Source organism: Saccharomyces kudriavzevii (genome assembly GCF_947243775.1).
Source record: "Saccharomyces kudriavzevii IFO 1802 strain IFO1802 genome assembly, chromosome: 7".
Taxonomy (NCBI): domain Eukaryota; kingdom Fungi; phylum Ascomycota; class Saccharomycetes; order Saccharomycetales; family Saccharomycetaceae; genus Saccharomyces; species Saccharomyces kudriavzevii.
The window spans coordinates 537,078-564,132 of NC_079278.1; the positions used below are offsets into that span (position 1 = coordinate 537,078).

General features: G+C 38.5%; 14 protein-coding genes and 3 non-coding genes across 17 annotated transcripts; 10 read left to right on the forward strand and 7 right to left on the reverse strand.

Moving 5' to 3' along the window:
- Positions 1–26: 26 nt before the first annotated feature.
- On the reverse strand, positions 27–1,016 carry EAT1 (putative hydrolase; the record flags this gene model as incomplete). The annotated part of the gene is made up of 1 exon (XM_056228027.1): positions 27–1,016. One exon carries the CDS (start codon positions 1,014–1,016, stop codon positions 27–29), a length of 990 nt encoding a protein of 329 aa, XP_056087790.1.
- Positions 1,017–1,202: 186 nt separating this feature from the next.
- Positions 1,203–1,775, forward strand: SKDI07G2700 (uncharacterized protein; the record flags this gene model as incomplete). Its single annotated transcript, XM_056228028.1, has 1 exon — positions 1,203–1,775. The coding sequence occupies one exon, from the start codon at positions 1,203–1,205 to the stop codon at positions 1,773–1,775; it is 573 nt and encodes a 190-aa protein (XP_056087791.1).
- Positions 1,776–2,769: 994 nt separating this feature from the next.
- Positions 2,770–3,660, forward strand: SKDI07G2710 (uncharacterized protein; the record flags this gene model as incomplete). Its single annotated transcript, XM_056228029.1, has 1 exon — positions 2,770–3,660. The coding sequence occupies one exon, from the start codon at positions 2,770–2,772 to the stop codon at positions 3,658–3,660; it is 891 nt and encodes a 296-aa protein (XP_056087792.1).
- Positions 3,661–4,212: 552 nt separating this feature from the next.
- Positions 4,213–5,628, forward strand: UGA1 (4-aminobutyrate transaminase; the record flags this gene model as incomplete). The annotated part of the gene is made up of 1 exon (XM_056228030.1): positions 4,213–5,628. One exon carries the CDS (start codon positions 4,213–4,215, stop codon positions 5,626–5,628), a length of 1,416 nt encoding a protein of 471 aa, XP_056087793.1.
- A 322-nt stretch (positions 5,629–5,950) lies between these two features.
- VMA7 (H(+)-transporting V1 sector ATPase subunit F) lies at positions 5,951–6,307 on the reverse strand (the record flags this gene model as incomplete). Its single annotated transcript, XM_056228031.1, has 1 exon — positions 5,951–6,307. The coding sequence occupies one exon, from the start codon at positions 6,305–6,307 to the stop codon at positions 5,951–5,953; it is 357 nt and encodes a 118-aa protein (XP_056087794.1).
- Positions 6,308–6,605: 298 nt separating this feature from the next.
- Positions 6,606–7,475, forward strand: DPC29 (post-initiation translation factor DPC29; the record flags this gene model as incomplete). The annotated part of the gene is made up of 1 exon (XM_056228032.1): positions 6,606–7,475. One exon carries the CDS (start codon positions 6,606–6,608, stop codon positions 7,473–7,475), a length of 870 nt encoding a protein of 289 aa, XP_056087795.1.
- A 781-nt stretch (positions 7,476–8,256) lies between these two features.
- On the forward strand, positions 8,257–9,987 carry MTL1 (Mtl1p; the record flags this gene model as incomplete). Its single annotated transcript, XM_056228033.1, has 1 exon — positions 8,257–9,987. The coding sequence occupies one exon, from the start codon at positions 8,257–8,259 to the stop codon at positions 9,985–9,987; it is 1,731 nt and encodes a 576-aa protein (XP_056087796.1).
- A 1,598-nt stretch (positions 9,988–11,585) lies between these two features.
- On the forward strand, positions 11,586–11,657 carry Skdi_7.trna16D. The gene has a single exon. It is a non-coding gene; the product is annotated as a tRNA-Asp (tRNA).
- Positions 11,658–11,845: 188 nt separating this feature from the next.
- THG1 (tRNA guanylyltransferase) lies at positions 11,846–12,559 on the reverse strand (the record flags this gene model as incomplete). The annotated part of the gene is made up of 1 exon (XM_056228034.1): positions 11,846–12,559. One exon carries the CDS (start codon positions 12,557–12,559, stop codon positions 11,846–11,848), a length of 714 nt encoding a protein of 237 aa, XP_056087797.1.
- A 395-nt stretch (positions 12,560–12,954) lies between these two features.
- On the forward strand, positions 12,955–13,788 carry SKDI07G2780 (uncharacterized protein; the record flags this gene model as incomplete). Its single annotated transcript, XM_056228035.1, has 1 exon — positions 12,955–13,788. One exon carries the CDS (start codon positions 12,955–12,957, stop codon positions 13,786–13,788), a length of 834 nt encoding a protein of 277 aa, XP_056087798.1.
- A 321-nt stretch (positions 13,789–14,109) lies between these two features.
- Positions 14,110–14,436, reverse strand: RPS25A (40S ribosomal protein eS25; the record flags this gene model as incomplete). Its single annotated transcript, XM_056228037.1, has 1 exon — positions 14,110–14,436. One exon carries the CDS (start codon positions 14,434–14,436, stop codon positions 14,110–14,112), a length of 327 nt encoding a protein of 108 aa, XP_056087799.1.
- Positions 14,437–16,289: 1,853 nt separating this feature from the next.
- Positions 16,290–16,361, forward strand: Skdi_7.trna17E. The gene has a single exon. It is a non-coding gene; the product is annotated as a tRNA-Glu (tRNA).
- A 266-nt stretch (positions 16,362–16,627) lies between these two features.
- Positions 16,628–17,716, forward strand: MSP1 (protein-degrading AAA family ATPase MSP1; the record flags this gene model as incomplete). Its single annotated transcript, XM_056228038.1, has 1 exon — positions 16,628–17,716. The coding sequence occupies one exon, from the start codon at positions 16,628–16,630 to the stop codon at positions 17,714–17,716; it is 1,089 nt and encodes a 362-aa protein (XP_056087800.1).
- Positions 17,717–17,975: 259 nt separating this feature from the next.
- Positions 17,976–18,609, forward strand: ERV1 (flavin-linked sulfhydryl oxidase; the record flags this gene model as incomplete). Its single annotated transcript, XM_056228039.1, has 2 exons — positions 17,976–18,043; positions 18,126–18,609. The coding sequence occupies 2 exons, from the start codon at positions 17,976–17,978 to the stop codon at positions 18,607–18,609; spliced, it is 552 nt and encodes a 183-aa protein (XP_056087801.1).
- A 389-nt stretch (positions 18,610–18,998) lies between these two features.
- Positions 18,999–19,070, reverse strand: Skdi_7.trna18D. Its single transcript has one exon. It is a non-coding gene; the product is annotated as a tRNA-Asp (tRNA).
- A 333-nt stretch (positions 19,071–19,403) lies between these two features.
- Positions 19,404–23,090, reverse strand: SKDI07G2820 (uncharacterized protein; the record flags this gene model as incomplete). The annotated part of the gene is made up of 1 exon (XM_056228040.1): positions 19,404–23,090. The coding sequence occupies one exon, from the start codon at positions 23,088–23,090 to the stop codon at positions 19,404–19,406; it is 3,687 nt and encodes a 1,228-aa protein (XP_056087802.1).
- Positions 23,091–26,448: 3,358 nt separating this feature from the next.
- On the reverse strand, positions 26,449–26,925 carry POP6 (ribonuclease P/MRP protein subunit POP6; the record flags this gene model as incomplete). The annotated part of the gene is made up of 1 exon (XM_056228041.1): positions 26,449–26,925. One exon carries the CDS (start codon positions 26,923–26,925, stop codon positions 26,449–26,451), a length of 477 nt encoding a protein of 158 aa, XP_056087803.1.
- Positions 26,926–27,055: the final 130 nt, after the last annotated feature.

Consider the following 27,055-nt stretch of genomic DNA (forward strand, 5'->3'; position numbering starts at 1 on the left):
CCCATAATCACAATTATATTTGAAATCTAATACTTTCCCTTACAAAAAAAATTCAGAATACATTTAAACGACTCCTCTGGACTCTCCAATAATAAATTGTGCCCGGTATCAAATTCTTGAATATCGGTACATGGAAATTTATCTCTCAAAAGAGAATAATGACTGCTAATAAAGCTAGATTGCAAGCCTCTCATAATTAAAACCTTACGATCGATCGCACCTTTTGAGAAAAAATCGTCTTGATTAAGTGAATCTGGCCATTTTTTTACTTCATCTAATAAGTGAGGCATATTAGAGAGAGGCATCAAGAAATTTATATAGGGATCAGACTCTTTGCCATCCAGTTGTTGCTCAAAATGTGATTGCTCTTGACTTACATTGTTTGATTTTACAGAAAGAAAACCGTTAGCAAAGTAAAGTGCTACGGCCCCACCACACTTCCTTTTATTACAGTCTAAACTTTTGAAGAGTTCAAGGACCTTCTTCTGCCAATTAGGAGAACCCTTTAAAATTTGGACATCTCTACGAATGATCTGCATTATCAGATCATAGTTCTGTAATATCAAAGGATCTAATTTTGGAGTTTCGTAAGGTGGCAAATCAATTGATATGCATTTTTGTACATTGATATTCTTGAATAAGGTAGTTAATAGTGCAATTTTTCCACCCATTGAGAATCCCAACAGATACATAGGTCTCTCCAAGCCAACGTGAGTTTTAATGAAATGTATCAAATCATTGGTCAATGTTGTGTAATCATAAGGAATGGCCTTGGGTGAAATGCCATGATTTCTTACATCAACAGAAAAAATATCAGCATCAATCTTTCTTGAAAGGAACTTGTTAAGAGAATGAAACATCACATGTGAGCCTAAGAGACCATGTATGTTAACAATGGCGGGTTTTTGCTCAAATCTTACTAGGGATGAGGCATCCGACGGCAATCGCGTTCGATGAAATGATAAATCGACTATTTTTTTATAAGGCAGTACCTTCTTATGCACTTGTCGTGACATTCTGCAGTCTCCTTTTCATGCTTCCGTTTATTTTATAGTTCCAACACCTCTCGATTTTTGGATGAAACCAAAGGAGTTTGGCGCAAAAGGCGCGCTTTGTTACTCAATAAAGACCGCTTTAATGATAGTTAAAATATAATATACACTTGGATAGGAAATTAGTTCTCAAAGGGGCCACTTTACTTCATGTCTAGATTGAGAAGATTTAATAGAAAGATTTTAGGCTTCAGTACTGATTATACCCATGAAGGTGAATCGGACCAAGATGAGGTATCCGTATTACCACTAGATACAGAAGAACAGGAGGAACTCATACAAAAATTTGAGGTCAACGCGCACGTCACGAATAAGCTGTACATTAACATCCTAAGCGTGTTGTATTTGCTGTATGGGGGACTGCTGATGATGATCGTAAGAAAATCGCGAGGGCATATCAAGCTGGCAGTTCTTGCTGGCGCTAATTCCTTGATTTGCTCGTGCATTACGCTCAGGTATAATATTATAAACGATTACTTTCTGTTCAAAAAGTTTAAATTAAGAGTGAGCAACTTTTCTATCAATATATTAAACATTGCTTTGTTGGTATTTATGGGTTGGATAAGCTTCAATCATGTGATGGAAGATAAAAAAACATTGTTCTGTTTACAGGTTCCAATGTTTTTATTTTGGGTCGCTATGCTTGTGAAAAGGTGGGCTCGAAAAACGGAAGATGAAATTGCAGATCTAAGACGTATGAAGTACAAATACAAAAATGCCTAATTTTATTCCGCAGCTTATTATAATGGTGATTTTCCCTCAACTTTATTCCAAAATGTTCATCACCAATAACATAATATCAATAAAAAGGGCTATTTCCCGTCGCTCGGCTATAAATGTATTGATATACGTCTTTTTCAATGTCAACTAGTCATAAGAGGTATTGCTACGTTTCGGAAAGTTTCTACTCAACGGTACCTGTATATAAACTGAAATACCAAGAGAGCATCACCACGATAATGAATTTGCATCGACATGCGGAGGAGACTAAGGTAGGAAAAGAAAAGATGGAAAAGCATCCAAAAGTACCTAAGAAGGGTCGATATTTTCTCTAAGACTATGCTTTAATTCAAGATGCATATACGGTAAAATACCAGGAACGCCTACGACATATATGGTCCCATTAAGTGGTGCCGTGCAAAATTTGCTAACATCTATAGAATAGCTCTCTTAAATAGCACTCAATGCGCTACATACTACTGAAGAAATGACATGGTAAAGGTGTCAGAAACTAAAGTAAAATAGGTGATATCAATGAGAAAAGTGAATGAAGGGAATTAACTAAAAGCTTCGATATATTATCATTGAGGATCAGCGAAACCCACGTTATGAAGTCTATCACATATCTAAACTAGACATCGATTATTTCGACTACAATGAAGAGAAATGCTAAGCGCCGTATTGCTGTCTGTCTTGTTAACAATACCAATCTTTTCGTGGTGGTCCGTTAATTTCCGCGGAGTTTTACTGTTGAAAAGTCTTTTTTTCCCGAATCATGTGGAAAACAATTAATATGTGAGAAATTTCGAACAAAATATACTGCAGTAATCTCCCAAATTTGCGGCAATACCACAATCTAAAATTGTTTGCAACAAACAAGCTCAGTACAGTGCTGTATATTTCTACACGGTATACATTTAAGAGACTTCCAGCAAGCAAACGAAACTCACTTGTCAATAGAGTGAAAAAACGAAAAAAAAAATTCATAGTAGAAATAATGTCGCATCAAATGGCGCCATGGGTACCCATGTTTATTCAATCTTGTAAAAATAACACCGAACCATTTGTATTATTTCAATTTGCTACTGTTGATAAATTAACCAACAAACCACGTTGTAGAACGGTAGTGTTTAGAGATTTTTTATTTCATGAGAAGAAAACTAACGTGTTGACTTTCAACACTGATATGAGGAGTTCTAAAATAACCGAATCGTACGTTGCACCAAACTCAACCAACTCTAGCGGCAGTAAAAAGTGTGAGACTCCATTTTTTGAAGCATGTGTCTATTTCCCAGAAACCTGGGAGCAATATCGGTTTAGCGGTCAAAGCTTTACACTATCTAGACAGTTCAAGGAAATACCAGATGACATTGTAACTAGGTATGATATTTTTTCGCCGAGGTTTTCACAAGCAAGTGACGATAGCACTGATGATGACGTAAAGGCTTCAATTAACGACGACAAAGATAGACATAATGACGCCGACAATAATGACATGAACGACGAGAACAAACTTATAGAAACAATAGACAACGATGAACATCATGAGGATGAGGATAATTACTACCCCCAATCACAAGAATGGGAGGCAGAACTACTAAGACAATGGACCTCTCTATCCAGACATACCAAATCATTATATAGAAAGCCAGCACCAGGCCAGAAGCTCACTTCTGAAACTAGCAAACAATTAGACAAGCTCCATAGAGGTGTCGATGGCGCTAAAGAGGATGCCGGCCTGGAGAACTTTGGTATCGTTTGCCTCTGCGTTGACTCTGTTGATTATTTGAATTTGAAAGAGGGAAGAGGTGGTGAAAGATGGTTATTCCAAAAAACTGACAGTAAAGACGAAGAAGACCTATGGGAGGAACAAGAAGTGTGTCCGTGAGTGGTGTTGACCATTTCTTGCTGATACGGTAGTGGTATACGCTTTGTATCTGCGCTATCTCGATTTCTACCTATATAGTTAATCTCTGTACCGAAGCAATCTTTCCAACTATCCATTAATCATAATATATTATTATCAGCGTCGGCGATTTTACAACGCTTTGACAAAAGCCGCGGGCGGGATTCTTGGGGGTAGAAGCACCCGCAGTTAATCTAATCAAGAGGCGCCTGAGGAAGAGATAGATAATAGAACAAAGCAATCACCGCGTTAAACGGCAAAGATAGTTATCCATTGGTGCGGTGATTGGGTATGATTTGTTTTCAGTGGTATAAGCAAGCGCCAGATCCGTTTGTTATGAAAATAAGTGAGTAATCTCGCGGGATGTAATGATTTAAGGGAATGTAAGTTCAAGAACTCACGTATATATTCATATATAAGGGCATTTATAACTTCCGTATTCTTAGGATATTTTATTTCCCTTTCAGTTCTCACTTGTTTTTTCCTAACGATATCATAAACAAGAAACTATTCATCAAGAATATAACTAAAGAAATGTCCATTTGTGAGCAATACTACCCAGAAGAGCCAGCCAAGCCAACTATCAAGACCGGATCTATTCCAGGACCCGAGTCTCAAAAGCAATTGAGAGAACTAGGTGAGGTTTTTGACACAAGACCAGCATATTTCTTGGCTGATTATGAAAAATCTTTGGGTAACTATATCACTGATGTAGATGGCAATACATATTTGGATTTGTATGCTCAAATCTCCTCAATTGCATTAGGTTATAACAACCCTGCTTTGATCAAGGCAGCAAAATCACCAGAAATGATCCGTGCTTTAGTCGACCGTCCTGCCTTGGGAAACTTTCCATCAAAGGACTTGGACAAAATATTGAAGCAAATATTGAAGTCCGCACCAAAGGGTCAGGACCACGTCTGGTCTGGGCTTTCTGGTGCAGATGCCAATGAACTAGCATTTAAGGCCGCCTTTATTTATTACCGTGCTAAGCAAAGAGGCTATGAAGCAGAGTTTTCAGAGAAGGAAAACATATCTGTCATGGAGAATGATGCTCCTGGTGCTCCTCAACTTGCCGTACTATCATTCAAGAAAGCTTTCCATGGTAGACTGTTTGCTTCCGGGTCTACAACTTGTTCTAAACCAATTCACAAGTTAGACTTCCCAGCTTTCCACTGGCCTCATGCTGAATATCCATCGTATAAATATCCATTAGAAGACAATGCCGATGAAAACCATAAAGAAGATGACCGTTGCTTGGCGGTAGTTGAAGAATTAATTAAGACTTGGTCTATTCCAGTAGCAGCTTTAATCATTGAACCAATTCAATCTGAAGGTGGTGATAACCACGCCTCCAAGTATTTCTTACAAAAGTTGAGAGACGTTACTTTGAAATACAACGTTGTCTACATCATAGATGAAGTGCAAACAGGTGTCGGAGCCACTGGTAAGCTTTGGTGTCACGAGTACGCCGATATTCAACCACCAGTGGATTTGGTGACGTTTTCCAAGAAATTTCAAAGTGCAGGATATTTCTTCCACGACCCCAAATTCATTCCAAACAAGGCATACAGACAATTCAACACATGGTGTGGTGAACCTGCTAGAATGATCATTGCAGGTGCCATTGGACAAGAAATCTCTGACAAGAAGTTGACTGAACAGTGCTCAAGAGTGGGTGATTACTTGTTCAAGAAATTAGAGAATTTACAGAAGAAGTATCCCGAAGCCTTTCAAAACTTGAGAGGTAAGGGCAGGGGTACGTTCATCGCATGGGATTTACCTACTGGTGAAAAGAGAGACTTGCTATTGAAAAGATTGAAGTTGAATGGTTGTAACGTAGGTGGATGTGCAGTCCACGCAGTGAGATTGAGACCTTCTTTAACATTCGAGGAAAAGCATGCTGATATTTTCATTGACGTATTGACCAAATCAGTTGATGAATTATGATTGTATATTAGTGAGGTCGTGTCATGTTTTTCTTTTTGGCCTCTATATATGTGTATCTTGTTATAATTTTTTTAAAAAAAAGTTCCTTTGTTAATCACTAGGTAATTTGAAAAATATGGGCGGGTATTCTCAATACAGGAAAAAAGAGCGGTTTGATAACTGCAGTAAAGACATGTGGTAAAAAAAAAAAATTTTTTTTTATCTGAACCTTAATATATCATTTATGAGTGTATATATTTTACAAACGCAATAACAGTGGCACCCACCCTCCACATCCACCTGCTATCAGTAAACTGTGTTTGTTTTGGGAGAGATAGTTTGCTCATTCACCAAATAATTTTCTGACCCTTTTCAATACAGAATCCTTCTCAGGATCGTAAGGATGATCCTTCGATGGAATTTCTAAGATAGCAGGGAATGCATTGGTGAAGGAATCCACTCTTGCTCTTATGTTTTCCGCGATATGCTGATTGATTAGAAGGATAGCAATATCGTTTCGTTCTTCAGTAAAGCGGTTGAACTTGTCGGTGATTTCCTCCTTGGTGGTTTTACCTTCTTGGTAAACAAAAAAGTTCTTCTCCTGAGTTTCAGGAGAGATTTGCCCAATACCAGCTAACAATAAACCGGTAGTTGTATCTTCGTCAGCTATCACAGCTATAAGAGTACGTTTCTCAGCCATAATCTAATTACTATGCGTCAATGAGACTGGGTATGGATATGGATGTAAGGTCCTCTGTCTTGCTGACTCTTTGCCACTTTTATATGGCACTCAAGCGATTACAATTCACTTTCGTTTTCCTGATATCGTTCGCCTTTATTTTTTTTCTCTTTCGTTTTCCTGCTTCCCTTTACCGGCATAGGGACAGCGAAATTTTGCAGTGCGCAATGTACGTAAGTTTTAGCAGCAATAAGGGGAAGGATAATACTATAGTAGGAAGAAGCAAGGGCATAGTACAATTTGGTCGGAGAGAGAAATAATGTTGACGAGAAGTAGGTGCTACAGTAAGCTGCTCAGGAATTGCCAACTTTTCAGCACACTGAACTCTTCGGTAGGTTCGGGTCACAACAAATGGTCAACTATCAAGCACGGTAAAGCCAAGAATGATGCCGAACGGAACAAGATCAACAACAAGTTTGCCAACCAGATAGCAATGTCTGTCAAGTTGGGAAACGGCATCACAGACCCGACTATGAATATCCGACTAGCCACCAGCATTGACCTAGCGAATAAGAACAATGTCAGTAAAAAAGTGATCGAGAATGCCATCCGGAAGGCATCCGGAAGCAGTTCGGGCAAGGACTCGAACTCGTCAGAGTTATGTGTATACGAAGGAATGGGGCCCGGCGGAGTGGCCATAGTGGTGGAGGCGCTTACGGATAACAAGAACAGAACGATAGGGCTGATAAGAAGTGCATTTAACAAAGCTAATGGGTCAATGACTCCGACGCTGTTTTTCTTCGACAAAAGGGGATACGTTGCAGTGACACCTCCGAGTGAACTAGACACCGAGGATAAGGTGCTAGAAAGTGTGCTGGAGATCCAGGGTATCGAGGACATCGTGGCCGTACATGATGATACAGAAGACGCAGAGTGCGATGCTGAAGCAGAAACTGCTGGCCCCACTTACGAGGCGGTTACGGAACCAGCAGAAACCAACAAAGTCGCCGCCCTACTGAAGGAGCGTGGCTTCCACATTAGGGACTTGGGCATAGGCTATAACGCCAAGCCGGACATGGCAGTCACCGTGCAAGGCGACGAAACCGTCGAAAAACTGGAAAAGTTGACTGCCGCGCTCGAGGACATAGACGAAGTGACGTCGTTGTACACCAACGCCAGCGACCCCTGATACGAACAAATCGTATATCGTACATAGACAATCGACCTAGCAAACACTTGTATATAACAAACAAACAGCAATGGCAGCCGTTATGAATGCTAAAACAGCAACAAAAACAAACATAAAAGTAAATAATGCAGCGGAGGCCAACGTTTGCCTGATGCGGACTGCAGGCTGGCGGGGGGGTAGAAAGAGCCGAGAACCGGCCGCCGGAAGACGGACGGAGACGAAGAAGAAGACGAAGACGAAGCCGAGATCTATTTTTACTCAGCGGTAATATTAGATCGCGGCCAGGGGGATCTGGGACAGCAATGATGGCCCGAGCCCCTCTAAACACAGCAGCTGCATTCGCATAACGGCGTATCTCGCATGTATAAGGTGCTTCGTTGAGGTTGGTGCCTGTTCTGCCTGTCATTATGGGCAAGGAGCGTTCTGTTACTTTTTTATTCTACGAGATGTCAGTTTTTTTGCTTTCCTTCTTTCTTGGGGTCTTCGAAGACACTAGGTCGAGGTTTTTTCAGTTTTCTTCTTCGGGAAAATCAGTTTAGGTAGAAAGGTGTAGATGGAAAACGAAGGATACACTGTTATTTACTATAAATATCTTTTTATTCAAATTGGGAGGCTAGGGCAAAAATAAGGACCCATTCGGAGAGGGTTATTAGGATATATTCCTTCGTTACCACTGCAGTTCGTTTGCTTCACTTCACTTCGGTTCGGTTCGACTTTCATTTTGATTTTCACTTGCTTTCAATTGGACTAGCAAAGGCATCTGTAAAGTGACCATATAAGCATGGCAAGCTGCATTTGGATTGAGAAACAGAGCTTCGGTTGGAGGTCATTGATGTGCCGACTGATCCTTCTGACGATCTTATCTGCGCTTCCGCTGAGCGTTCTTTCGCAGGAGGTGGCCCCGGCCAATAGCACAACATCGAGCACAGATCCTTCCATCACTTCGCTTTCTGTATTTGAATCATCCACGTCTACTGAGGATACAGCGAGCAGCATAAGCTTGTCAACAACCAGTATAGCCTCTGTCTCTTTTACTTCATTCCCACAATCCTCTTTATCCCTTAGCGTCTCATCTACATTTTCATCAGCGTTTTCCTCCTCGTCCGTGCAAGCTCCATCATCCATCTTACCATCCTCTCTTCCATTCAGCTCTTCCTCCCTGGACGTTGCATCATCATCATCATCGTCGTTGTCGTCGTCGTCGTTCCCGCCGTCATCATCGTCAGCCACTACGACATCTACATCTTCAACAACTGCCTTCTCCACACTTTCAACAAGCTCATCATCAACTTCATCCTCGTCTTCTTCGTCAATATCTTCGTATGACTTAGAGAGTTCAAGCTTTTTGTTTTCTTCTTCTACTTCAATTTCCTCCGCTTCACCACCTTCAACCTCTTCCTTGTCCGATCTCTCAACGTCGACCTCCTCTCAATCATCATCTTTGTTGCAATCGTCAACCTCTTACTCACCAACATCATCACAGTCATCATACTCATCATCATACTCGTCGTCTTCCTCAACGTCTTCAACATCTACGACTTCTACAACATCCTCGACATCCTCGACATCCTCGACATCTTCAACATCTTCAACATCTTCAACATCTTCAACATCTTCAACATCTTCAACATCTTCCTCAACATCAACATCAACATCACCATCATCGTCATCATCGTCATCATCATCATCATCCACCTACTCCTCGTCTTCATATGCCTCATTATCTTCGGATCCTACCTCGTCAATCACTTCTACATCCACTTCATCCTTCACCACTCCTGCTTCTCAGTACTCTGATCTGAAAAGAACTATAACTAGCATTATAGAGGGCAAAACTATCCTTTCTAATTACTATACCACTATAACATATTCACCAACAGCTTCAGCATCCTCAAATAAAAGTCCACATCACTCAGGCTTATCAAAAAAAAATCGTAATATTATCATTGGTTGCGTCGTTGGTATTGGTGCTCCCGTCATAGCGATTCTACTAATCTTAATTTACATGTTTTGTGTTCAGCCCAAGAAGACAGATTTCATTGATTCTGATGGCAAAATTGTTACCGCCTATCGCAGTAACATTTTCACCAAAATTTGGTACTTTTTATTGGGTAAAAAAATCGACGGAACAGAAAAATTCAGCTCAGATTCTCCTATAGGCAATAGCAACATCCAAACTTTTGAAGATATCAATCCTGAGGATATTATGCTTAACAATGACAACCCTTACACCCCTAAGCACAGCAATATCGAAGGCTACGAAGGCGACGGCAGCGACGACGAAAACCTACCATCAAACTTACATGACAGAGGCATCAATGGACAATACTCGCCCACTAAGTCTACGTCATATTCGATGTCAAATAGCAACAGCCAAGATTACGCAGACCACGTTGAGGTTAATGGAATAATGCCCGATGAAGGGATCCATCGCGTTTATGATGACAGTGAAAGTAGCATTGACGAGAATTACTATGCCCGACCAAACGGATTAAGCGTTACAAACTATTAAACAACGCCGGACATATTGGTCTAGTCTTATATCCCTTCGATTCACCTTTAAATTCATTTCGTTCTTCTTTTCTTCTTTTCCAAGTCTATTCCTAATACTTTATGCATAACGAGAACTCTTTTCCTTCTTTTTCTGTCCTAGGTTCTCAAATTTTGTTTTACGACCATTAATACTAGCGATACCGCCACGTTCACTTCCCCGTATATATATACATATATATATATATACTTAATATTAGCAACGCATATATTTTTATAAACTTACATTAATCAAACCATGTCTAGCTGGGGCCGCCCAGAAATGCTTTTTTTTCAACATTCAGTTCATCGCCTAATATCTTCTAACGTAATTTCTTAAGGCCGGGGAGACTGAAGGACAGTTATTGCTTGCTACCATGTACATCAAGTCATCTATCCCGTGCAAATGTATCTAAGTGTTGTAACAATAATCAACTATCCACCAATTACTAGCACAGCTGATTAATACATTCAATCACGTAACTAGAAGATTATCATATACAGTGTTAAGAAGATGACGAATATTATCAGACCAGTGAAATAAGATTCAGAACAGTCATCGAATTTAGTGAAAGCTGAAGTGCGAGGATTGATAATCCAGTAGGATCAATGAATAACGACGTATAAAATGAAGCAAGAAATAAGAATAAGATTATGTAAAAGTGTAGATTCCCTTTCGTGGATTCCTAAATCCATGAGGAGAACTTCTAGTATATTCTATATACATAATATTATAAACCTTATCAAAAAATGGAATCCCAACAAATGTCACAAGATTTTACTGGCCAATACTAAGTGTAAAGGGACTTGTTCTTTGGCAGCCCTCTCTACTCTTCACGATCAGCTTAAAGACGTTGCAAATAGCCTGAGAACAAAAATAAAACAGCTTGTTGTTAGAACAATAATCAACTACCTTCATTCAATATAAGTTTAACAGATTAAGGTTATCGTTATTGCTGCAAAAATATTAGGATCTACGGCGTTTGAAAGGTCGCGTAAATCATGAGATTAGTACAAGATCCGGCTCTTATCAAAGTTAGTGGAAACTAAAGCGCAAGAATTGATAGTGTAATAGGATCAATGAATGAAAACACATAAAGCAACGGTAAAATTCTCTAAATTAAAGTGTAGAGTTGCTGATACCCTTTTGCGGACTCTTAAATCCCTGAAGAAAGCTTCTAGTATATTTTATGTGTCTAGAATTATTTTCTTTTTCGAAAAAATGGGACCCCAACAATTAATAAAAGGTTTGTACTCATTTCAGAATCAAAGACACGACCTGGAGAGAATGAGTCATTGTTGTCACAAAAACCAGTTAAAATTTGAGTTCAGAAGCAAAGTAAACAATCTTTAGAGACTTGGAAGAACGTCCTATGCATGAGGAAACTACACCCATAGAATATCTTGCAACAACAACACGATTTTTCTTTTTTTTTTTACCAACTGAATGCAAACATATCATTCAAATGCTTTGGAGCATCGATGTCGCGCTCCAAATAGAATGGTACAGTTGATTGATGCAGAAGCTCTGAAACTCGAATTGAGACCCCAATGAAATAATGATCTAACATCAAAATTCGATCCGTGATAGTTTAATGGTCAGAATGGGCGCTTGTCGCGTGCCAGATCGGGGTTCAATTCCCCGTCGCGGAGATTTTTTATTGAAAATCTTCCTAATCTACCGAAAGGGTCCAACAACTGCTTTTAATAAGATGATTTGAGGGTAACATGGGGTTGGGGGGGAGCTCAATCCCTCAAAAAACTAAATGAATAAGAAATGCAGGTACTCGATTATCCATGATCAACAATGATGATTAATCTATAAAATTACGTGAAGGTTTCTAAAATCCTTGGAACAGCTCATTTATCTGTGCAATGACATTTACATGCAGGATCTCTCCCTTTCTGGTTACCAAGGAGCCCTTTTTAAACATTTCGGGTTCACTGTTATAGTTTATACCACATTCAGAAAACAATATTTCTTGTTTATCATTACTAAATGTTCCGCATAGTTTCTTTTCGGATTCCTGTGGTGTCAATCCGCATTTTATTATTAGCTGCCAAAAGGTAGTATTGTAAAGATTGTTTATGTGGGTGTCAACATATCTCCAAGATAAATAATCCTTTATCGTCTGCAAATTAGGATATGCTACACACCTTGAATCGAAGTATGGCAAGTGCTTGATGCTCAACGGTTTGTCCGGAAAGAACTTGGGCCACAATGCAACATAATTGGATGTGAAAAAAGAACCAAACAAAGTCGCGAGCTTATCTTTTCGTCTTTTAAACAAAGTTGTGTTTGATTTCAAAATAAATGAGTATTCGTCACTTTCCCCAAAAGCCAATATAGTATCATTTTTGTATTTAAGCACAAGGTTCTTTGCACAAGCATTCATTAACTTAAGAGCACTCGCATCATTTGGCTTGGCAAACTCGTAAAATTTAGAGAATTCATGAAATTTTTTACCATCTACTCTCACAACAATATAACACTGAGGCAAAATAATATCATGCGTTTCAAATTCCCTCACGTATCCAAACTTAGAATTTGCCATGTCACTTGCACTGAAATGCAGATTTTTCTGCTAGCTTGAATGGATCAGCAGCAACAACTCTATAAAGCTTCTTTGTACAAATCAGCTCTTAGGTTGCGTCGCAGTAATATTGGGCGAGAACCTTGTGCGGGTAATAGAAGAAATAGAGGACGAAAAAAGCGTAACGGAGGACGCCAAGGGATACTTACGCCAAATGTCCAAAATCATTCAGTAGGATGCAATAAATTGTACAGCACTAAAGCACTCAATTGACTGCCCTCTTTTAAGGACAACAAACATACATCAGGAAATAAATTTTCCACCTTCATCTCAGTCACGCCTGATTGAGAAGCTCATTGTGAAAAGGTTTAAACATTGAAATTTTGCATAAAAGAAGAAAAGCAACAACGTTAAATATGGCAAAAACCATTAAAAATATCAGGAAGAAGGATCCGAAGAAAAAACAGTCTGATCCTCTAGGTAAACAGAAAGCTATTTGGAAAATTGGACATGCTTTGACTTTGGCTTTTGGTTTACTTTTCTCGGTTACGTATTTCTACCATGTCTTAATCTTCTTTAAATACCGTTCCTGGAAGTGGTTGTTTTTAAGAGTTAATAAAAACTACTCATTCACTCAAAGTAAGAGATGGTACATGAGACTACTAAGCTGGAGCCCACAAATAATGTATCGTTTGTCGTTGATTGGTGTATTTATGTCTGAGTCTGTAACCATGCAACAAAATTGGGTCGGACTTAACCCTACATGGAATGACTTGTTGTCTTCCGAGAATTTTCATACACTATTAATCGCCTGTTTGTGGTTTTTTGGTGGTGGCAAGTCATTTTATAAGATTTTGCCCTACATGATTTTGAGTTACTTACACTTAACAAAAATGAAGTACGAATTAAATGCTACTAAAGAAGAAAAGATCTCTGTAACATCTAGAGACAAAAAAATGTTACATTTGCTTGCCTATTCTGAATTGCTTGTCATATTTGCTTTAACTCTGGACACTATATTGTTCAAGACAGGAACATCCGGATTTATGCTAGTAATTTATGTTGGTATTTATTGGTTGCGATTGAATTTTTCTCCATATGCCCAAGTGACTGTCTTGGAGTTGCTTGTCAAGTTTGAAAAATACGTTCCTAAGAATTATAGGAGCAAATGGCAAGTTATAAAGAATTTCGTTTATATGAAGATGAAAGAACATGAAAAGAGAACAGAGGAAGTCGCTAGATGCGCTTAAGAAATCATTTTACAAAGGCTGCACTACTCATAAGCTAAACTCATATTGATTTACTTGGATTTTTTTCTCTTCTATTTTTTTTTGCAACTACACCAACTTAACAGTATGTATACAGTCTGTGTACCCGATTTATCTAATTGTTTAATTATGTTTTTTTAGTCAGTTGGGTGAATATACCGTTGACAAAACACTACGTTCCATACCCTTCAACTATTCCTGAACGGTGTTTTGAAAATACAAATGTAAACGTGCAAAGTAAACATACATAAAGATATTATTGAAAATACAGATTATTTGAATTATATATAACTAATTCCCTGTTTATTCAGAAGCAGTAGCTCTAGTGTAGATAGCTTGCTTGGAGTGCTTGGAGATTGGCTTGATGATACCTTCCTTTTCCAAATGTCTCAAAGCAATTCTAGCTAAAGAACCACCGATCTTTAATCTATCGACCAAAACAGAGACAGAGACGTATCTGTAAGTTGGAACTTCTTTCAAGATTCTGTCGTATTTTTCTTGGTCTAAGATGACAGCGTGTTGAGCTCTGTCCTTCATGGACTTTTTGGACCACTTCTTCTTAGATTTCTTACCACCAGCAAGGGCGGCAGCGGCTTTGGCAGCTTTAGATAATTGTTGCTTTGGAGGCATGATTTATTAAATGTTCTGAAATAACGCAATAAAAATTAACGGGTTGTTAGTAAAAACTGAAACTTAGTAGAATTCTAGAGAAAGATTATCTGTTAATGACTTGGGTTTAACCTGGAATATTATTGTAGGTGGTTCTAAAAACTGTCGAACACGTATTTCATGCGCACAAGGTCGCTTTTGGTTTGAATCATTCTTTACAGCATACATCAGACACGTGAGGACGGTTATTTGCAGCGCTAAATTACTCTTCTATGATTTTGGCTCTCAGTTCATCATATCCTAAATTCTGAATTTACTGGCCATTACTTCATCTAATCTGCCTGATTCTCATTTCCTAATTTATAGGTACATACACTAAAACTAACAGGGCTTGGCGGTTTTGGGCAAGAAAAGGTACGATCACAATATTACGTAGACCATTTTAATAATAATAAATGTTTATGAATTTTAAGAGATACATTTGTGAAGTGGTTCCATTGCGCGGATCCTTTCCTTGAAGGATGACTTTTGATTTTTAAAGTGCGGAGCATTTCAAAAACGACGTAAGCGTTACTAGTGGTGACTGGGTTAAAAAATGCACGGATGTATGCAGGTTCAAATAATAATAATAATAATGATAGAGCATTTCCCCATTTCCACCATAGGAAGACCATAATCAGTGTACTGCAAATTGTTAACCAGGAGAGGGCTAAGAACCTAAGGCCCTTTCAACATCAAAACTGAGATAACGTGAATGTTGTGATATTGTCGGGATCCCTTTTTTCATAAAGGGAGTAATATTAAGTACATAAAAATAATAGGAGTTCTCCTAGGGGACTTAGAAATCCACGAAAAGAAGATAAACAATGCTACATATTATTGCAAATATTTTCAATCTTTGTTTTATATGTCCTCATTGATCGCATTATAGAAGCAATCCTTGCGCTTCAACATCCACTAGTTGTGGTGAAAGTTGGATCTTGCATTTGCCCCACAATATATGACGTCTTTTAAATACCATTTATGATAATCCTCCAGCAACAACTACAATAATTCTATTTTTTGTCACACTACAAGCGATGTATAATAATTGTTTATTGTTTCTATTGACCATTAAAATCTTGTGACATTTGTTGGGATTCCATTTTTGATAAGGTTAATAATACCATGTATATAGAATATACTAGAAGTTCTCCTCATGGATTTAGGAATCCACGAAAGGGAATCTACACTTTTACATAATCTATTCTTATTTCTTCCTTCATTTTATACGTTGTTATTCATTGATCCTATTGCATTATCAATCCTCGCACTTCAGCTTCCACTAAATTCGATGACTGTTCTGAATCTTATTTCACGGGTCTGATAATATTCGTCATCTTCTTAACACCGTATATGATAATCTTCTAGTTAAGTGATTGAATGTATCAATCAGCTGTACTAGTAATTGATGGAATATCGATTATTGTTCCAACAGGAACAAGTAGGTTCATCATTATTCACATAACTAGTCTTTGCTTCAGGATGAAGAATGTTGAAATGACGTTCTATTGGTGGGTGCACTTGGAGTCAAAGATCCATTAATTGAACATCAACTTGGAATGTACATATAAATGATATGTGTCGTTACATTGAACTTATAGTAAATTCCCTAGTTTATTATTATATCGAACATACTTAATATTTCCAATCGGCATGTGTTTTATATACCTCTCTTATATAGTATAAGAAAAAGTTCTGCTTTTTATTCTTAATTAGTAATACTAATTATCAACAATAAGGTACGAAGAAGCTCGAGAAAATTATTAGTTGCTGGATGCAAAAGCTTTGAAAGTCTGGGGAAATATTTAGTTGAAAATTTTTGTATATTAATATCCGATATAGTGTAACGGCTATCACATCACGCTTTCACCGTGGAGACCGGGGTTCGACTCCCCGTATCGGAGTTTTTAACTTATTATTCGGAAAGCATTAGTCCTTATGATATAGCTACCACAGTCCTTCTGTTGAAGTAATTTTTCATATTGAGCAACCACTAGTTTCACCTTAAGGTCGATTTGCTTTGTAGAAAAGAAGATGCCTTTATGTCCGGATGCCGAAACCGCTACGTTTCACTTTCTCAAAAATAGTTATATTATCGTATTGCCTCTTAACACTTTTCAAGGAAAAAGAAGAGCAAGAAGCGATAAGCATTCGATCACAAAGGCGCCTAATGTCTCGTAGATTTGATTTGAAGACCATTACTGACCTCTCCGTTTTAGTCGGAACTGGAATATCCTTATATTATTTGATTAGCCGATTACTCAACGATGTCGAGTCAGGGCCTTTATCAGGCAAATCAAAAGAATCAAAGGCCAAGCAGTCTTTACAGTGGGAAAAATTGGTGAAAAGATCACCTGCACTGGCGGAAGTAACACTAGATTCATATGAAAGGACTATACTATCATCGATCGTTACCCCCGAGGAAATAAATATCACATTTCAAGATATTGGTGGTTTAGACCCGCTTATTTCAGATTTGCACGAAAGTGTTATATATCCCTTGATGATGCCGGAGGTATACTCCAATAGCCCTCTGCTTCAAGCTCCCAGTGGAGTTTTGTTATATGGGCCTCCGGGATGTGGTAAAACCATGTTGGCAAAGGCCTTGGCTAAAGAAAGTGGTGCCAACTTCATCTCCATAAGAATGTCATCTATCATGGATAAATGGTACGGCGAATCTAACAAAATAGTGGATGCAATGTTTTCATTGGCGAACAAGTTACAGCCTTGTATAATATTCATCGATGAAATTGATTCATTCTTAAGAGAACGCTCTTCCACAGATCACGAGGTCACTGCAACTTTAAAAGCCGAATTCATGACTTTGTGGGATGGTTTATTGAGCAATGGAAGGGTGATGATCATCGGTGCCACCAACCGGATAAACGACATAGATGATGCGTTTCTAAGAAGATTGCCAAAGAGATTTCTTGTATCATTACCTGGTTCTGACCAACGTTATAAAATACTAGGCGTTCTATTAAAGGATACTAAACTTGACGAAGATGATTTTGATTTGCAAGTAATTGCAGATAATACCAAAGGGTTCTCTGGGTCAGACTTGAAAGAGCTATGTAGAGAGGCGGCCTTAGATGCAGCAAAAGAATATATCAAACAGAAAAGACAACTAATTGATAGTGGTAAAATCGACGCCAGTGATAATTCCTCTCTGAAGATAAGGCCATTAAAAACAAAGGATTTTGCAAGAAAGTTAAGACTAGACGTTACAAGTACACTAGCATCTCAACCTCTGGATTAGGGAAGAAAGTATAAAATCAACAAGCTTTTGCTTTTGCATCATCGTATATCAATAATGCTGCCCAGTATGCTTCTGTACATAACCTCTTTTTTTTTACGTTACATCAATATTCATATTTAAGTAACTTTTTCAAGGCCGCTTTGTAATATATGCCCGCACTATTTGTTCAGTTTTAGTCATCTCCAAATTAACCTTTGCAAGGAGATAAAATTCTTCGACGTTTGGTAAATGCTGAGACTTCAAGACAGCAATCGATAGAATGACCGTCAACCCACCACAAGAAGGGCTAAGTGGAAGGAAAATAATATACGATGAAGATGGTAAACCGTATGTTAGGTTATACAAAAACAGGTCAAAATTTACTGACCCAACTCAAGCGTGTGATAGTTTATTAACAGAATCTTTATAGTTGCCGATCATGTAATACTCTACTTGATTTTCAATATGTAACCGGTAAGATTTCCAATGGCTTAAACAATGTTTCGTCTAACGCCACGCTAGCAAACACAGCGGCTGCGACTGCTACATCTGTAGATTTAATACCTGGCTCAAGAACATACAGGAAAGTCGATCCTCCTGATGTGGAACAACTTGGGCGGTCTTCATGGACACTACTGCATGCTGCTGCTGCCAGCTATCCTGCCAAACCCTCAGATGAACAGAAAGGTGAAATGAAACAATTTTTGAATATCTTTTCACATATTTATCCCTGCAATTGGTGTGCGAAAGACTTTGAAAAGTATATAAGGGAAAATGCTCCACGAGTTGAATCAAGAGAAGAGCTTGGAAGATGGATGTGTGAGGCTCACAATAAAGTCAATACAAAATTGAGAAAGCCCAAATTTGACTGTAATTTCTGGGAAAAAAGATGGAGAGATGGCTGGGATGAGTAAGCAAACCCAGAATCTCAAAGCAACACATAAAAGAAATATTTGTATTTATCGATACTCATGTTCATAGTACTTTAGATAAATTTATTTAGATCTACAGTTTCAACATCTTTTGATGAGCTTAGGTTGTCCTCAAATTAATATGTCCTTTTGTCTAATGCGGCTAGGAGGGATAAGAATTAACTTGAATGTAAATAATAGTTTCCAGGATGAACATTGTGTACTATGAAAAGTGCAATATCTCAATTGCCGCTCCAAGCTATCTTACGTATTTATAACCATTGTTGGGAGGATGACAATACATATGCAATCGGCTGATTAAGAACACAGAAAATTCTATTTACCTTGTGCGTTACATTTCTAGACATGGCTTGACTAAAAAGAATAAAAAACTCCGCGACGGGGAATTGAACCCCGATCTGGCACGCGACAAGCGCCCATTCTGACCATTAAACTATCACGGACTAATTTCTTGAAGGATGTTGTATTACGGGCTCGAGTAATACCGGATGTCTTGACAATCCTAAATTCGTTTAGGAGAGTAACTTGTTGTCAGACTTATTATTAACGTGATTCACAGAATGTTACTTATCCTATATAATCTATATAAGATCTGAATCTAACTAAAGGGTGGAAGCGCGGAATCTCGGATCTAAACTAATTGTTCAGGTATTTATACGTTTGGTTGGTTTGGTTCATCTTAGGCAAGTAGGCTGCCTAGTATACTCAATCTTGTCTGTTTTGGAACTATTGTTTGGTACGTGTTTCATACATGTTTTATGTCTAGGTTGATAAATCTAGTAATGCTGAGGTATCTCATTTTGAGATACAACATCTTCCTCTCTCTCGGAGTTGTCTTGAGTCTCGTACAATTGTCTAAAATTGGCTAATATTGACTTTCGTATTTCCTCTGGGATTTGGTAGAATTCAGCTTCTGAATATTCTACTGAGATTGTCGGGTCCACATCCTGCATACGACATAAGTATGCTTTGTGTGTGGTATCTATCCCTATAACTGCAATGACTTCATTGGCTCTGTTGATTCTTTCAACGGAACTGATTGGTTTATTCTTTGGATATGCGTCGGGTCGGTATACAAATTTCTTTAAGTATTGTACGTTAATAACTCTATGTTTTCTCTTGTGTGAATCCAAGTCGAGTTCGTAAGCGTTATCATTTATTTTCTTGACAACTCGAAATGGTCCAACATATATAGGTTGTACCTTCATATATGCTCCTTTCTTGAAATATGCATCTCTATGCACTAGTACGTGATCTCCTATGTTCAATAACAAAGTTTTACGTCTTTGGTTGTTATTAGTTTCCATTTCAATCTGAGCAGACTCTAGTCGTTCTTTTGTTTGGATCGTAATAGCTTTGAGGTGTCGGGCCAGTTCTACGGCGGTAAAACTTCTTGCATTGATTTCGCAATCCGTTTTAATGGTAGGTGCATTGGGAGTATATCCTAAATCAATTTCGAATGGTGACTTTCCAAGTGTTCTGGTCGGTGTGGAGTTATAGACAAATTCAATTTGTGGTAAGTAGGTGTGCCAGTTCCGGGTATTGGTGGAGGCATAAGCTCTTAGCAATCGGTTCAATGTTTGAATCGTTCTTTCGGATTGTCCATCTGTTTGGGGGTGGTTTGCAGAAGACATTGTCGATTTTATCCCTAATCTTTTTGTAAGTTCTTGATATTTTTCTGCGGTTATACGGATGTCTCTATCACTGGTTATTGTTTTCGGGAAACCATGATATGAAAAGATATAGCGGAATAGCGTATTTATTAGCTGTGATGCGTCTGCTGTTTTTCTTGTAGCTATGAAGTGAGCGCGTTTCGAGAAGCGGTCGACAACAACGAGGATCATATTCAAATCGTTTGTTGTTAAGGGTAGTCCAGTCACAAAATCCATTGATATATTAAGCCATCTTCCTTCTGCTACGGGAAGCGGTTGCAATAGTCCTTGTGAACGTGGTCGATGTGATTTTGTGAGTTGACATTGTACGCAGGTACGGATGTATTGTGTAATTGAATGTTGCAATTTCGGCCAGTAATAAATTGGAGCAATCTTTCCAAATGTTACAGTTACACCAAAATGGCCTCCGAATAAAGTATGATCGTGATACAGTTTTATGACTTCGTTCTGTTGTTTTACCGGGACTACTAATCGGTCTCGATAGTAGATTATTTCGTCTACGATGGAGTAGTTCTTACGGAAGGTCTCGGATAATTGAAATTTCTTTCGGTAGCTATGGAAGGCTGACATATCCTCCGGTTTGACATTGTGTTGCGTCAGTTCATTCAGATGAATTAACGTAGCACTACACAATGGGTCTGATTTATATTCAGTTTTCCAGCTTTCTGGGTTGATAGGATCGGGTGTTTCTGGAAATGTGGTGTATACGGCACGGGATATGGCATCGGCAACGACATTCTTGGGTCCTGCTAGGTATTCTAAGGTAAATTCATAGGTGGCTAGGTCGTCTAACCATCGTTGTACGCGTCGTGCGGGTTCGTTTTTATTCTGTAGTGACAGTAAGCTGATGTGGTCTGTTCTCAATGTAAAATGCTTACCGTGAAGCATATATCGGAAGTGGTGGAGTGCTTTAATAATTCCAAGTAGTTCTAATTCGCCTGCGGGATAATTCTTCTGAGCGCCTTCTAAGGTCTTAGAGAAATAACCGACGACACCAATAAGTTTGTTTTTTGTATTGATTTCTTCTAGAACAGCACCAATACCATCTTTTGAGGCGTCTGTGGTTAATCGGTAAGTTGCTTTGCTATCGAATGGTATCAAAACAGGGGAACTACATAGGGCGGTTTTCAGCTTCTCGATTGCTTTGTCTTGTTCTTCTGTCCATTGACTTTTGTCACAAATAAACAGTTGAATGGGTTGTGCTATCTTAGAACATTCTGGAATGAATCGTCTGTAGTAATTAATCATTCCTAAAAATCGTTGTGCTTGTTTTACTGTTTTCGGGGTCGGGAAGTCTCGGATTGCTGCACATTTGTGTTGCAGTGGGGCTATTCTCTGGATTCCAATACTATAGCCTAGGAATTCAATTTGTTTTGATGCAAATTGACATTTTTTCCTTTTAACAATAAGGTTTTCGTCCTTTAGTCTTCCAAGAACTGTATCTAAGTGTTTCCAATGTTCTTCTTGGGATTCAGAGAAGATTAATATGTCATCAAGATAGACATTGACAAATCTCAAGTCTCTGAAAATGTCGGCCATGTATCTTGCAAAGGTGCTAGGTGCATTGACTAGACCAAATGGCATGACAGTGTATTCATATTTACCGGACGGGGTGACAAAAGCGGTTTTGTAGCGGTCTTTTGGTTCCATTGGAATCTGGTGATAACCACTGTGCAAATCTAGCGTGGTGAATATTTGGGCATTCCCAATACGGCTTAATAGGTTGTCGATTCTGGGTAATGGAAATGGGTCGGAGATAGTTGCCTTGTTCAGGGCACGGTAGTCGACACAGAGTCGGAAGGTATCATCCTTCTTCGGGACGAGGACAACGGGGGAACTGCATGGAGATTTCGAGGGGACAATGAATCTGTTGTCGAGCAGTTCTTGAACGATCTTGTTGATTATTCGTTCGTTCTTTTCGGTGACGTGATATGGTTGTAGTCGAGGTAGTCGTGCATCAGGTTTAATTTCAATGTCGTGTTTTACGGGAGCGTTGTCGATGTTCATACATCTTGCTGGGAGATCATTACGTATAATCTCTGTATACTTCTGTTGTAACCAAGCCGGCAACGTGGAAAATGGTTCCTTATCGCTGTGATCAATAGCTTTAGGTTCGACGTTATGGATGGTTGAAACAACGTTGAAGTATCTTTCATCCTCTTCTAGGATCATCGCTTCTTCAGGTATCTGGAATTGTGCAAATGTATTGTGAATACTACCTGGATTGTCAAGTGTTGTAAGCGGGTCAGTTGCGTCAGGAATAGTGGGGGCAAAAGACAGGGTGTTAGTTCTGGAGTCGCCACGATTACCAGCGGATTTCAGGTCAGTTGCGTCAGGAGTAGTGGGGGCAAAGGACAGTGTCTTGGTTCTGGAGTTACCACGATTACCAGCGCATTTAACTTTCACATAGTTAATGTTTTCGGGATGATAAGCCTTGGGCTTCTGGGCGGAAGTACACTGCTTAGTGTTCAGGATTGTGTACAGGAGTTTCGGGTAGCGGCGTAGAATTGGATTTCCGATTAGGAGTTGGTAGTCCATTTTATCGAGTACATATGCGGCTACATTGATTTGCAGATTGTCGACTGTAAGGTCGAGAGTAACTGCTTCTGAGGTCGTGGCAGATTCGGTAGATATGAATCCTCTAAAGCGGAGCGGCGGAGTATCGTGGATTGGCAGATTCAGGAGTTTTACGGTATCTCTTTGTATAAATGATGTGGGTGATCCACTATCAAACAGGGTTCTTATTTTCGTGTTTTTTATTTTTATGTGTTTTTCGGCAGTCTTGTCCATTTCAGGTATGGCGATATAATGTACAATAGGTTGAGATGTGATAGAAAATTTCGTGTGGTCTTTCGACTCAGGGTCAGGATCGGCTAGAACTCGCATTACGAGCTCTACATTCGTTCAGGCGGTGTCCTTCTTTCTTACAATAAAAACAGAGACGGTTCTTTACACACTCTTCTCTAGATGGATTATTGCTTCTCCTGTTGTGATAAGTCGCGGTCGGTTTATTGTATGATCTTCTTGTCCGAACTGCGTGGACGTGTCTCTTCTGGGTTAACGAGTTATCTTCTGGGTCACTGTCGTTGTCATCCTCTTCTTGTAAACGAGTTGTGGCTGCGATTATAGTATCTCCATCGGCGTCTAGCTCGAATTCTGGGAAGAATCTCTCAGTTAGTGCGGTTGTTTGGTAAGCCTCCTCCATGGCTCCTCTTAACGTTTTTGGTTTGTGCATTCTAACTATATTGTAGGTTTCCTTTGTCAGTAAGCGGGTATATGTCATAATAGCTGCTTTTTCGGTCATAAAGTCTGGTGGCATTCTGTCCCAAATCATTTTGAATTGTTTGTTGAGACGTTCAATACCCAGTTTTGCTTCAGATAGTTGATTGATCGTATTGAAGATTTTGTTGATGTCTGGTGGCTTATAGAAATGCTGATAGAGTCCTTGTATGAAAGTGTCGAATGTTATTTCCAGTATGCCTTGCTCTTGGACAAAATCATTAGCCCATTGAGCAGCAGGGTTCAGTAAGTGTTTTCTACAATAGACAATACGACTGGCTTCGTTGGGCCAGGGAATCATAGACATGTTTAACATTATTTCAGAGATGAAGTTTTTCAACTTGTGCGAGTCATTCCTACCTCTGAAGGTTAGTGCTGGTTGGATCGGGAAATTAGGAAGACATTCCACCGGAAGCTTTGGGTAACTTCCTCCTCCTGGGATTTGATCCATAAAGCTCATGACAGATGTTGGTGTAGCTAGGTTCGGGGATTCGTTGGTTTGCGTGAACAATTAGTAACCTTTAACGCTACCAGATGTTGTATTACGGGCTCGAGTAATACCGGATGTCTTGACAATCCTAAATTCGTTTAGGAGAGTAACTTGTTGTCAGACTTATTATTAACGTGATTCACAGAATGTTACTTATCCTATATAATCTATATAAGATCTGAATCTAACTAAAGGGTGGAAGCGCGGAATCTCGGATCTAAACTAATTGTTCAGGTATTTATACGTTTGGTTGGTTTGGTTCATCTTAGGCAAGTAGGCTGCCTAGTATACTCAATCTTGTCTGTTTTGGAACTATTGTTTGGTACGTGTTTCATACATGTTTTATGTCTAGGTTGATAAATCTAGTAATGCTGAGGTATCTCATTTTGAGATACAACAAAGGAATGTTCAAGATTTTCCATATTCACCGTATAGATAACTGCATCTGCTGTTGGAACAAGTAGGTTCATCATTATTATTGACCATTAAAATCTTGTGACATTTGTTGGGATTCCATTTTTTGATAAGGTTAATAATATTATGTATATAGAATATACTAGAAGTTCTCCTCATGGATTTAGGAATCCACGAAAGGGAATCTACACTTTTACATAATCTATTCTTATTTCTTCCTTCATTTTATACGTTGTTATTCATTGATCCTACTGCATTGTCAATCCTTGCACTTCAGCTTCCACTAAATTCGATGACTGTTCTGAATCTTATTTCACTGGGCTGATAATATTCGTCATCTTCTTAACACTGTATATGATAATCTTCTAGTTACGTGATTTAATGTATTAATCAGCTGGACTAGTAATTGACGGATAGTTGATTATTGTTCCAACAAAAATATCCGGTATGAGAGCAAGTCAGGGATTGACAATAAGTTCAATGTAACGAATAATATCGTTGTATGTGAACTCAGAGTTAATGTTCGATTGAGAGCTCTTTAACTTGACTTAAACCCACTGATCACATATCTTCTTAACATTTTTTGTATCCGCAAACAAACACTGGATAGACGTTATTAACCATTTAAATGTTCCAGAGACGTCACTATAGTTAATTATAGAATAATGATAACTTAGAAATGAGTGTAAATCATGTGAAGATTGTTGAAACCCATTTTTCGATAAAGGTAATAATACCAGGTACATAGCAGATACTGGAGGTTCTCATCGAGGGTACAGAAATTACCAAAGAGAGCGATTAACAATTATACATAATATTGAGAATATTTTCATCTTTGTTCCATACATTGTTATTTATTGATCCTATTATATCATCAGTCTCAATCCTTGAACTTTAGCTTTAATCAGTTTGATAACAGTTGGATCTTGTATTGGTTCCTTAATTTACGTCATCTCTTGAACACCGTAAATGGTTACACTTTGTCGGGAGTAATTATAAACTTGATCTGTTATACTAGTATTCAATGGACCATAGTTAATCATTGTCGCATCAGATAGTACTCTAGTGACATGAATAATAGTGTCAATCTGCTATGCTACTAATCTGTGAACGATAGTCGATTATTGTTCCCAAAAACAGCATATGCAGCTCTATTGACTAAACTTTGAGATTCAACCAAAGAGAAGATCAAACAAAGCTCTATTGGTGGTTTATAGCACCGCATGGTTTGATGAAGCAACACTACTTCATTGAAGTCACTCTATGCGGTAAAAGCAGTGCTAAGCCCTAACTTTTCACTGCCGCTTGATTCGTTATACGTGCAAGGTGACCAAGGATGGCTGAGAAAAAATTTGCGCCTTCATGAGAACTTCGATTTTATAAGTAGCTGCTTTCTCAGATCCTTTGGAGAACGTTCATATTAGATATAACCTCCCCAATCCGAACCAACAAAAGCGGATTGAAAGCAAAAGTTGCCTAAGGAAACGTATCATCCAGTAATTTGTGTAATTTGTTATTCATCAATATAGAAAAAAAAATGAGTTGCTAGGTAGGTGCCTGGCATTTTTTTTCTATTTACTTTCTGTTTCTTCATGATTGAGACTGCAGATGATTGTAAATACTAGGCATTCTTAGAAAAGCTTCACTAATTTGAAGATGGCCTCTTCGAAGATCCGTAAACTTTGCATATTTGTGGTGGTTTATGGATTCAAAGCGAGGCCTAAATTGACGATCATGTCTTTATTCTTTTTAAGAGAGGGCATATCATTGAAATTTCTAATTTCCAAAGGGAAAAAAAAACTAAAGCTGTGCTATTTCATGCGCTCCTTTTTTTGTTCAATGACACATTTCTCGTAGCAAAAAAACAATTGACAGTCTTGCTTTGTGTGAAAACTCTTGTAAATGATTTATAGTATAGGATACAAATGCAGATGTAGTTACAGATGACGGAGTCTTGTCAAATTTTTACTGTTTGGTGAATAAGTGCAGGTTGAGATTCATTGCCTCCGAACGAGATACAATAGCGATCAAAATCGGAACCTTTAGTTTCTTCTCTAAAAGTTCATTTCTGCCTTCTTTTGTTATATTGAACGACGTTAATTTATTCCATTGATACAATTTTCTATCGTCATTGGTGTAACTCTTTTTGAATATTTCCAAAATACTTAACATCTTCTGAATATGTGGACCATAAGAGAATACACAAAGTACTCGCTGTTGCCCCGAGTTCCCGTCAGTAGTGCAGATCTGCTTTTTCAGCTTGTTTATAGATTGCTTGATGTTATCGTTCTTCGATATGCCGTGGTACTGTATCGAGGTAGTATTGTCACCATTATTTGTTAAGGATGGCACGATGGTTTCTTGGATAAATCGTAGACACTGGCCGGAGGATGAGATTTCCAAGTTCGTATTTATTTCATTATAATATACTCCTTTGATCATTTTGATATGCTGATCTTCTCCTCTTCTTCCTCCAAGCTCTCTAATAAATAAAGACATTATTGAATATTTCTAAATTTCACTGCAAAGTTCTCGATGTCCTTTTTTATTACTTTTCATGATGCGCGCAAGA